The sequence below is a fragment of the Camelus dromedarius genome, chromosome 12 (assembly GCF_036321535.1).
Source record: "Camelus dromedarius isolate mCamDro1 chromosome 12, mCamDro1.pat, whole genome shotgun sequence".
NCBI lineage: Eukaryota > Metazoa > Chordata > Mammalia > Artiodactyla > Camelidae > Camelus > Camelus dromedarius.
In genome coordinates, this window is record NC_087447.1 from 17413334 (window position 1) to 17425473 (window position 12140).

The 12140-nt window shown below is 38.8% G+C and overlaps 1 protein-coding gene across 6 annotated transcripts in view; it reads right to left on the reverse strand.

Moving 5' to 3' along the window:
• Positions 1–12140, reverse strand: part of TTC17 (tetratricopeptide repeat domain 17) — a 102095-nt gene that overhangs the window by 14315 nt on the left and 75640 nt on the right. For 3 of the 6 annotated variants that reach the window (XM_011000601.3, XM_064492428.1, XM_031459769.2), the window contains exons 20-22: positions 8506–8626; positions 6170–6329; positions 5149–5232 (exon numbers count right to left, since the gene is read on the reverse strand). In XM_011000601.3, the coding sequence (XP_010998903.2) occupies positions 5149–5232; positions 6170–6329; positions 8506–8626 (365 nt within the window). The other 3 variants (XM_064492429.1, XM_031459770.2, XM_031459771.2) reach the window with 3 other exon arrangements.

Here is a 12140-nt window from a genome sequence, read left to right on the forward strand (position 1 = left end):
AAATGTTTTTTTATTATTTCATTTTCCCTTAATTATACATTTTAACCTGTTTAGTGATTAGCCTAAAAGTACAACATATCTTTGAATGATTACAGGCTAAAAATATAAATGATTAATTTTATTACTTTCCTGAAAAGTTAAAGCCTATCACTTTGTCCATGTGTATTCACGGGAAATTAACCTCATGTTAACTTTTCAGCTGTGTTCCCCTGGAAACTTAATAAAGGCAGAACGTCACCCATGTTAATGGGCAACATCGCTCATGGTAAAGACGATCTGACTAAACTGCAAGTGGACCAGGAGGACTGTGATGACCTGGTGGAAAGCCACAGCTCTGGGCTTTCCTGAGTGATGCTTCTTGATGTTTCTTGTCCTTTGCTGGAACTGTTGGACTCTGGGCCCATGGGACTGTTATAAGAGGCACTGGTTCTAACATGGAACTTGAGACTTCCAAGCCACGGTGGTTCCCGCACTCACCCATGTAGTCTTGGGGGGTTAGGGCAGAGAGCAGTCTCCAGGACTGCTGCCAGAGAGCTACAGGGACTCCTGGAAAAATACGAAAAGCCTCACTGCTGGCTTGCTGTATTTCCTGTTCCACATCCTCCTGAGTGAAGGCAAGACAAGTGCCCTACTGGGTTGTGCTAGTATGAAATATCTATCGAGCTGGCCTTGAAACCACAGGCACTGGGCATGCAGAGTGGTAGCAGCAGTGGAACAGACTTTTACATCCTTGGTTCAATATGGCCAAGGCACTGTGATATAAAGGGAATGGAGAGGGAGATGCTGATGAGACTGAAGCCTCAGTGAGAACCACCTTTCCCAGAGTCTGGTGGCAAAAGCTTGACATTGTGTGACAGGGGAGAAATCTTCCTCTTGTAGGAATGGATGAACGCTGGAGACAAACTTATGACTGAGAGAAAAATGCCCCACTGTCCAAGACACGGAGTTGACTGGAAACCTAGTTGCAAATGGGCTGGCTGGCAAGAATGATATTGCCTTAGTGATGCATTTGAGCCAGACTAGGCATTGATACCTGACAGGGGGCGGGGAGGAGACAAGCATATGAGGGTGGGCCGAGAATGGTCCCTGGCTCATTCTGGAGGTACACACCAGATTTTGCTGTGCTTCCTACTCCCTTATTCTTCTGAGTGAAGCCCATGCCAAGTGAGGCTGATCACATGAGTGTGAAATGTCTACCTGGACCTAAGACCATCTACAGTGGTCACTTCAACTCCATAAAGGAGTTTTTGTATTGCTGTTGTCATGAACTGTAACCTCAGAAGACGTTACTGTTATTATTTTATATTACCATTTTCTATACGTACTCTAATATATTTATTTTTTCTGTTGCTCTTTGCTCTTTCCTGTATTTCTGAATTTCTACCTGGGATAGTTTTCCTTCTGAAAAAAAATCCCTTTAGTGATTTTAAATGCAAATCTATTGGTAATACACATCATTCATCTTTTGGTAGTCTAAAACCTTTATCTAACCTTCATTTTAAAAAAAGCAAGGTATAATTTAAATAGAGAGAAATGCTTAGAACTTAGGTACAACATTCAGTTTTAAATATAAGACACAGAAAATTTCCAGTACTTAAAGAAGTCCTTTCAAGTTGCTTCCCAGTCAACGTCTTCCTCCACAAAGTGATCACTGATCTGATTTCTATCACGATAGGTTAGTTTTGCCTGTTTTAGAATTTCATATAGTTGGGATTATACACTACACACTTTTTTGTGTCCAATGTCTGGTACTAGCATAATATTTTTGAGATTCCTCAATATGGATATTGGGTCTTTCTTGTAGAATAGTATTTACCGTATAAATATACCACTGCTTATCCATTCTTTTAATAAGTATTTTGTGGACATAAGACTTTCCTGTCTCTTTGATAAATACCTAGCAGTAAATTACTGGGTCATATATGTTAACTTTTTAATAGACTACCAGACTGTCCTCCAAAATGACTGCACTATTTTATACTCCCACTAGCAAGGTATCAGACTCTGGTTGCTCAGTATCATTCCAACATCTGTATTATCAATCTTTTTCATTTTAGCCCTTCTACTCTCACAATGCTTCTTGCTTCAAAGTTTTTTTAATGAGTATAGTTATATGTGCTTTCTTTTTTATTGTTTGCATGGTATATTATTTTCCTATCTTTGTACTTTCAACCCTTCTGTATCCTAATATTTGAAGTGTTTCTCTTTTAAGCAGCATATAGTTTAGTCAGATTTTAAAAAATCCATTCCATACAAAATGCTTAAATTATAAATCTTTTTGTAGCAACTACTGATATACTGTATTTACTATTTTACTATTTGTGTTCTATTTTTATGTGCCTTTACCTTTCTTGATTTTCTTTGGATTACTCAAATGTTTTACATTATTCCATTTTCTGTCTATTGAATTACATTCTAAAACCATTTTTAGTAGTGAGACTTAAAACATGTGTTCTTACTTATCACAGTCCATTGCAAATTATTTCTTTAACTACTTGGCCAATACCAATTACATCTTGTAACTTTTAAACTCCATTTATTTCCCTCCCATCATTTATGTTGTCACCATGAATTTCAGTTATACATAGAGTTGAAGCTCCTCAGGGCAGTACAGTTATTATTTTGTACAATAACTCGTCATTTATATTTCCTTTCCAGTGTTCTTCATTCCCTCTAGCATGCCCATATTTCTATCTGGGATTATTTTTCTGAAGAACTCCCTTTAATTTTTATTTCAGTGTAGGCCTGTTTGTGCCAAATTCTCTGAATTTTTATTGGTTTGAACACATCTTTATTTCACCTTAATTTTTTAAGAATATTTTTGCTAACACAGAACTCCAGGCTTGTAGTTTTCTTCTTTAGTACTTTAACGATGTCATTCCATTGGCTTCTAGTTTCCATCATTTCCATTGAGAAGCTGCCAGTCTTATTGTTGCTCCTTTTGAGAGGGACTACGGTGGATTAAAGATGGGCCATAGTCTCTGTCACCAGCAGCAGGCAGAGGATATTTCCCCTGCCCTGGGACTTGCTCTGACAGACAGGAAGGGTGAAGTGGTGCTGCTCCAGTTCTGTCTGTGGACTCTAAGAGGCCTGAATGCTTCTGCTTTCACCTCTTGGAGCCCTGAGTCGCCAGGTAAAAGTGTGCAGCTTCTCTGATGGAGAGACTACTTGGAGAGAGAGGATACGCAGCTGTGCCAGCTACTGCAATTACTCCAGCCTTCTCTGGTGGCCAGCCCCAGCTGAGTCTCCACATGCCTGTAATTGCATGATGATTCCAAGCGAGACCAGAAGACAGTCCAGCTCAGACTGTAGAATCTTGAGCAAATAGTAGTTTTATTTTAAGCCAGTATATCTTGGCATGGTTTATTAGGCGAGAAAGATAACTGAAAACAGTATTTGATATTGAGAATGGAGTGTTGCCATAACAGAAATTTAAAGCATGTGACATTAGTTGGGGGAACAGGTTGAGGACATTTGCTGAAGGAGCAGCAACAATAATGGAGGCTGGAAGAGCACTCAGGAAACTGCTTTGGAGGCTGGAGAAGAGGCATCATTATCTATTGGCAAAACAAACAGCGAGGCTGTATCCTGGAATATAGGAAAACACCCAGCGAAGTTGTGGATCAGGCTATGAAGATTTCTAGGAAGAATGCTGAAAGTGATAAATGGTTTTTTAAAAAATCACCTATAATAAGGTATTAAAAGAGAGACGAACTAACCAAGGAAATGTACAGTTTTCAAGCAGAGTTTAGAGAAAATGCTTTCAACCCGGAACTTGCAGGGTTAGAAAATGGCACCTTCTCAGTTGCCAGCTTCTCTGGTTAGAACAAGGTTTTGACAAAAAATCAAATCCAGGGTGCCACCAGTAAAACTATGGCCTTAGTATCAAGATCAAATCAAAAGCACAGCAGTAAGACCCTTTGTTATTACCACCTCACAAAGATTTGAGTCTAGATTTTAGCCTCATAGACTCATTTAGACAAAAGGCATCCAAGAACCTTAAAGGTATTGTCCTGGACTTATGTTCAAAGTAGACAGAGGCCTTCTTGAAGAGATCTGTGGTGTGGCTTTTGTCTGATGGAATGGCTTATAATTTGAAAGTCCACAAAGTTTTTTTAAGAGGTTGTGGCAGAAACAGAGACAGGCAGCAGGCTGAGTAAGCTACTCAGCTGCAAATACAGGACATTTCTAAGGAAAAGGAAAGACAGCTCAGAGAAGAGTTGTGAACTGAGAAACAGATCAGGGAACCAATCCCAACAAACCAAAATAGGCCCTAATCAAGGAATATTTCCTACCCTAGAATTGAGGAAATTGGTGACACATGGCCAGATGCATTTTAGAATCACCATACAACAGTGATTGCTGTGTGCCTTCCACTTCATCTCTTTTAAACTGATGCAATTATTCTATCCCTACCATTCTGTCATGCTCATACTAGAAGCTGAGTTGATTCTTTTAATCACTATGTTTTATATTATATTACCTCTTCAATATCATACAATAATAAAGTGGAGAGATTCTTAACCATAAAGTAATTAAATTAAAAAATTTTAAACTTCTTCTTTATACAAATATCACATAGTGGTAGATGAATAGTCTTAGAGACTCAATTATATTTTCTGTAGGCTACATAAAAATATACTTTTGCAAATATTTTGTTTCATGATTTCAAAGACAAAAGATATTTCAAGGTATTCCCATCCAACATCCAAAATACCAAATATTCTTTTTCTTCCCCCTTACAAGGCACTGGGGATTGAACCCAGGACCTCGTGCACGCCAAGCATGTGCTCTACCACTAAGCTACATTCCCCGCCTCCCCAAATATTCTTTATCACCAGAAGAGGAATGCCTGACTTCTTTCCCATACCTAGATTCCATAGTTTTTAGTAGCACCACCTCAATATATCCACGCTGGAATAAAGAACAGATAAATGACTAGGTAAGTTTCAGCACAGAAGCAAAAAAGAATACTAACCAAGTGATGGAAAAGTGATTGAAACATTCTGTGTGGGGTGATTTCACACCTCCCTTTAGTTACCAAGTGCTAAATAACTAACAGAAGAGGTTAGAGCCACTTAGTGGCAAATAATCTGGAAAAGTTAGAAAGTAGGTAATAGTTTAGGGCTTTCCTACAGGATGACTTACCTTTTCCAAAACTTTGGCAATTCGGGTGCCAATCTGTTCAAGTGACTGTTGTGGATATTGGTCTTTGCCAAGATTTTGCAATACCTGGTATATGGAGGAAGATGACAGATAAGAGGAATGAAAATGAGGCAGGGTCTAGTGACACTGCAGATGCCGAGTTGGGCACAGTACCACAGTAGCAGATTATTTTTCTGGGGTATATGCTGTGGTCTTGCTGGTAAGGCATCTTATGGAAGACACTGAAGGCCATTTTACCATCCCCTCAGCCTTCTCTCACTTAACAAAAAATCACTTAAACACATTCATTATAGCATTTAGAGTAAGTAAAGAAAATAAAAAGTACTTGCTATCCTGTTACCCAGACACAACCATTGTTAATAATCTCTAATGTATCTTTCAGATACTTTTCTATGCACACATGTATTATTTCTCTCATAGAATATGGAATCACACTGTATACTATCACCTGAATTTTCACATAATATATCCTAAAAAATTTCTTCATGCCATTTAATAAATATATTTCTACTACATCTTTCTTAATGATTCATTGTATACCATCTTATACCTATAACCAACATTTATTTAATGAATCCTCTATTGTTGACCATTTGTAGCATGTTTCCCAATTATTCTTCCAGGTATACTCCTTGCTAAGAATATTCTGGGTCTGTTCTCCTTGCTTTCCTTCTTAAGAATGCCAACAGGAGGATTAACTGCTCCAAACATTTCTCGCAGAGAGCCTCTGTCTGATGGCAAGCAGAATGCTACCCACCTCGAGGAACGAATCAGAATTAAAATTTCCTGCTCATAAAAAATTGTAAGCTAAGTCACAGGGGCTGAAAGATATCAGGCTTGGCCTGAAGCCACCTACATGACAGTTATCTGAAAAAAGGCGAAAATATACGCCCTGGCCGCTTGTGCTTTCTGCTATCAGTTGCATCATAACTGTGGGGCTAAAACCTACAGACAGAAGGGAAAAAAAAACCTACAGACAGGCCAAACAGAGCCGAGCACTCACCTCTGTTAACTGGCTCTCACCCGTATAATGGAGGCTGGCTCGGTTGGAAACCCCCTGCAAGTGGTCCAGTGTGTGCATGCTCGTGGGGAGATTGCCATTGCAAAGAGGCTCCATCGCTGGCTGCTGTATTGGAGTGGCAAAGTCTATATGTTCTGTGATGCTGAAAAATGGAGAGTACCACCTTAGCCGTGGAAAAGGTGAGTGGGTGGGGAGGAAGAGTATTAATAGTCAGCTGACCATAACTTCAATATATTATTAGCACTGTCTGGAACCACAGAATCTCACAGGGGAAGAGACTTCAGAAGTTACTTAGTCTGATCTCTCCTTTTACAGATTCAAGGGCTCCAGAGCTTGGCAATGACTATGTGCTGAATGTAGGAATAGAGACCGTATTCCAGGTCAAAGAAGTGTTGGATCTGAGTCCTGAACTCAGCATTTTCTCAATCTCCCCAAGCTGCCTCCCCTCTATGCACCATGGCGTCTGGTTTGCTCACTGCCGCTGGCCACTTTTTCTCACTGGAAAGGTTTTAAACTAGGTGGGTTTTCTTCTAGGATTTCTTTTTCCAGGGTACAGACAGTGATAAAGACCCACAAGTGGTTCTTATCTTTCTTTTTCCCTTTATGTACGGAAGCACACTTGTCCCCACAGAAAAAGTTACCTAAAGTTTAGACAGTACATGTTATACAGATCCAGCTGTTCACTGTATCTATGTATAAGATGTAAGTACTTCCCTTCGTGGTTCCAAAGTGGTCATTTGCCTGCTAGACGCAGGATATATATTATACGCTATCATATATACTGATGTGGCAAATTGGCATTGCCAAATTTTATTTCCAGCTACTTTAAAAGTTTAACATTTATTAGGCAAATACTCATTCATACATTATTTATTCAGAGCCTATTACATGTCAGATATCAGGACTATAATAATTAACAAAATATACCCAGTTCCCACTGTTACAGTGCTCATAGTCTTGTGATAGTTATTACAGATGTGATGAGTTACAAAAGATAAAAGCATAGTACAATGTCAGTTTACTAGAGGAGAGTACATATTTCCTCTATGCTGATGGAAGAGGAAGGTGTTTAGTGAAGGATTTCCTGAGAAAGTAAGATTTAAATTGAGACTGGAAGGATGAGTGTGAATTAACCAGGTAGGAGAAGGTAGTGAGAAAGGAGACACCATCTGTGAAGGTCTGAAGGAGGGAGGGCAGAGCTGAAGATGAAAAGACGTGCAGGGAGCAGGTCATGAAGGGCTTTGTGGGACCCTGTAAACAGCGATATGAAGTTATTAGAGCATTTTAAGAATTATTTGACTTACATTTGAGGGATAATTCTGAGTACTGTGGAGAGAATGGATTGAAGAGATGCAAGAATGAATAAAGCAAGAGGACCAGCTAGGAGGCTACTGAACAAATCTAAGTGGAGATGATTGTTCTGGTTTAAGGAGGCAGCATCAGGGATGAAGAAAAATGGGTTCTGGAAAACACTCAAAGGGTAAAAGTGAGAAGAACTGGTAACGGACTGGATCTGGGGCACAAGGACAGCCCCCAGGTTTCTGGCTGAAGCTATTTTCTAAGAATAAGAAACAGAAAACAATCAAAGCAATGATTTTTTTGGAAGGAGAGTGGGCAAGAAAATTGTGAGTTTAGTTCTCCTGACCTTAGGGTGCCTGAGAGATACCTAGGCAGAGAGGCCAGGTAGACGCCTAGAGCGACGAGGAGAAGGATGTGAAGAAAGGCCTGGTGTGGGGAATCAAATTTGGGAGTTGTCAACATATCACTGGTGACAGGAGTTCTGGGAGTAGAGCAGTCTGGCTGCGAATGACTGTAAAGTAAGAAGGCTTAGTGGTAAATTTTGGGGAACTCTAATGCTTAAAGGGTAGAAAAGGGGCCCAAAAAAGAGAATGAGCGTCCAGGGTGGAAAAAGCAGTTATGAGAGAGGGAACCTTGCTTGCTTGTGTCCTGGTGGATGTTGGTAAATCTGGATCTGCTCTGGTTACCTTTTCAAGTTCATGATGTCAGTGAGAGACCATAGGTTTTGTGCTTTAATGAAGACATCCAGTCTTTAATTCAAGTTAAGTAAGTTATACATGACTTCTACATAGCTTAGAAAGTATGGAGAAGGCACTGAGACAGGAACACATTGACTATTTCAGTATAATGAGCTGAATCCATCTGTGCGCTGTGGTCAGCAAGGGGTGTCCTTTGAACCAAGAACCCTAGAAAGGACGACTCTTCTAGTAACTGCTGACAAAGAAGTGAAGTCAGCTGAGGCCCAGCGGGATCACTGGTACACAAATACCACGGAGGAGGGAGAGGTTTAAGATACTCACTCAATGTTTTTTGATGAAACTGCAAGCCAGGTACTCACGATGGCAGTCAGCTCTACCCAGCGGAGTTTGAGGCACTCGTCCGGGCTGGGCCATCCCAGACTCTGGTAGTCACGTTTTTTTCCTGGAAGGAAAGTATGTCATCAGTCGACACAATTGCAAAGAAACAGAACGCGTGGTGCCTTACGCTTTTACTTTACCCACATTGGTGTACTGCGGGTGCTAGTCATTCTTCTAGTCTTCAGAATTCCTACCACCTGATGACAAGATTTAGTTAGTTCTAAATGGGGATAACAATTATCTTTGAGTAAAGCCTTGTTCTCAAAGATAGATGATGAAATAAAAATAAATGAGCCCTTCACTGGATTTAAGACTGAGATAAGGGTTAAAATATTCTTCAGTGTTAACATTCTTACCAAATTCAATTTTTACCCTTCAACATTTTGATTTTATAAAGACAACCCTAACTTAGTCAAGAGAAAGATGTATCTCTAAAGCAGGGCTTCTCAATCTGGTACTGCCGACAATGCGGGCTGGATAATGCTTTGTCACGAGCACTGTCCTGTGCGCTGGAGGACGTGGCAGCATCCCTGGTCTTTATCCAATAGATGTGAGCAGCACCCTCCCTGAGATGTGACAATTAAAAATGTCTCCAGATACTGCCAAATGTTTCCTGGGAGGCCAAAATCACTCCTGGCAGAGAACCCCTGCTGTAGAGAAAAGCAGCAGAGTAGGTAATAATGATGATAATGAAAGGTTATCATTTGTTTCCAGAGCACTTACTGTGTGTTCAGGTCCTGTGCTAAGTGCTTTACATCTGTAACCTGAAGAGGCAGGTTTTAATCCTCATTTCTCAGATGAGAAGACAAAGGTTCAGAGAAATCAAGTGACTTGCCCAGGGTCACCTGGCTACTAGGTGGCAGAACGGGGATCCAGATCCAGGTCTGTTTGACTCTAACATGCATGCTCCCAATCATGCTATTTAAACCTTTGCTGAGGTTTTAAATCTCTGTTTATTGATACCCTTTAAAGGTACTACCTTCTAAGTGTAGGCCTTTTACTTAGATTAAGTCCCCACGAAAAGAGCAGAACTAAGTCCTATATCTGGGAAGGATTCTTCTGAAGAAATTCCAGTGGAATGGACAAGAAGGAGAACTTTGGTTCTGTAGAGTTCTTTTTATACTGTAGAAATTTACCAGCAATAGCATACTGTTTAAGATGCAGGCAGGGCTTTGGATTTAGATTTTAATAAAACAGAAAAGAACAGTTTAGAAGAGTTTCAAATGAACCCTGTTTAAATTAATAACTTAAAGAATTAAACCATACATTTCACAGTAAAGCTTATTTTTCTTTTTATGTTTAAGAAAGTCACTTGAAAGATACTTACTGAGCTTCTATTACAAGGGACTGGGAACTGTGTTAAGATTGCTAGGGATTCAGAGAGGAATAGAGGCTCAAGGCCTGCCCTGGAGCTCACAGGCTAGGAAGGAAATTACTAGAACACAATAGGATAAGTGCTAGAGTGAAGGTATAGAGCAAATGCACAGGGAGAGAGCAACTGATTCAGCCTGAAGGAACCAAGGAAGAGATGGCACTTGAGTTCAAAGTTTAAGGATTGGTGACATTTTAGCACCACTGAGATAGCAAAAGGGCATTCCAGGCAGAGGGAACAGCATGTGCAAAGGCAAAGAGGTAAAAAAAGAGCATGGTTGGTTCAGAGAATGATGCTGAAGTGGGGAGAGAGCCTAGATTGTAAACAGTCTTGTACACCACACTAGAAAGTTTATGCTGCAGGCATTGCCGAACCTTTGAGCCCACATTTCTTCATCCTGTTCACAAGGATATCATAAGAGGCTCTATTAAATGCTTTGCTTAAATCGAGTTACATTATATCTATGGCACTTTTCTGGTCTTGGTCCAATCCAGTAGCCCTCACCAAACTAGGAAATGAAATTAGTTATGCATTATTAGTTTTATTAATTCTTAGTGAATCTATAGTGGCCCTTAAGGATCTCCACTTTTTCCCCACAGGCTTACAAACTACTGGTTCAATAATCTGCTTTAGAACTTTGCCAGGATTTTATCACAAAGCTTAACACTTGGTAGTGGATAGAATCCACATATACTTGAAAATTGGGATCCTGAACTTCTCTAGCCTTCTATCATCTATTCTATGCTTTAGAACTTTTCACGTTAATGACAGTAAGTAGTTCCATGATTTCATTTGCAAGTATATTCAGTGCCCTTCCCAGGCCCATCTACTTGAATCCATTTAAAAACTACCTAATTGCTCTCCTATCATCTCAACCATACTGAGCTTTAATTTTCAATTTAACAAGAAATTTTTAGTTTTTTGCTTATAAAATTAATATAGGCTTATTATGAAATATTTAGAAAATGGAAAAGAATATAGAAGAAAATAAAAAATCACCTACAGTGCTATCAGCATCCAGAGAAGATCACTTACAACATTTTGGTATATGCTTTTCTGTGTTTGTTTAATTTAGTATATTTCATCAAATCTAAGATATCATGAACTATAAGGTGCACATTGCTTTACAAGATTTAAGAAGGAAAAATGTTGCCAATTATTATTTAAGATACCATCAATTGTAAGATGTATCTCACTTGCAGAGATACTGAAATGTGAAAAAAATGTAGATGAAATACAGTATATTTACTATTTTACAAAAATTGAAGTATTCTCTACATATGCTATTTTATAAACTGCTTTTGTTCACATACTAAATTACAAACATCTTGGCTACACAGTGTACAGCAAGAACATGCTGTAATTTATTTAGGCAATTACCATCATTTAGGTATTTTTCAAATTTTTATTATGATAAGCAGCACTGTAATCAATATCTTCTTACTTCTATCTTTCACACTTAAGAGAGAATTTATTTAGGGTGAACTACTAGAAACAGAATTGTTGGTATATTTTAAAAATTTCTGATACATCTAGTCAAACTATCCCAAAATTCATTTTATTAACTCTCACTTTGCATTACATAAAGACAATCTGATAAGCAAAAATGGCATGTCACATTTTACGTTTGCACTTCCTTGACTGCTAGTGAGCCTGACATATTTAGTAGCTGTGTGCGTGTGCGTTTGGTGAAGTGCCCATGTACACTGCACATATTTCACTGAAATGTTGTATTTTTTCTATTGATTTACAGGTGCTCTTTAATGATGTTGATAACCTTTGCTTATCATATATTCTGTAAATATATACAAATATTCTGTGAAAATATTTTGTTTTAGTCCTTTGTCTCTCTCTTTTATAGTGTCTTCTGATACCAGAATTAATTTTTTTTTCTCTCTGCCTTAGAAAGTCCTTTCCCACATTAAAAGTATATAAATATCCATCAGAATTTTCTTCTTTTATTATTTTTTTTTGTTACATTTACTATTTAAGGCATTGGAATTTTCTTTGTTATACTGACATTTTACAGTTTGGACATCTTTTTCCTTGCTACTGAAGACAGAACTAAGTGTCACTTTCTCTCCATAACCTGTTAATACATGCCATCTTCCCTAAACATTAACGCTACATCATACTTTCAACTCTAGTCATGATAAAATGTTCTTTTTGGTGTCTTTAGTATGGGATTTAGCCAAGCTGACCCCAT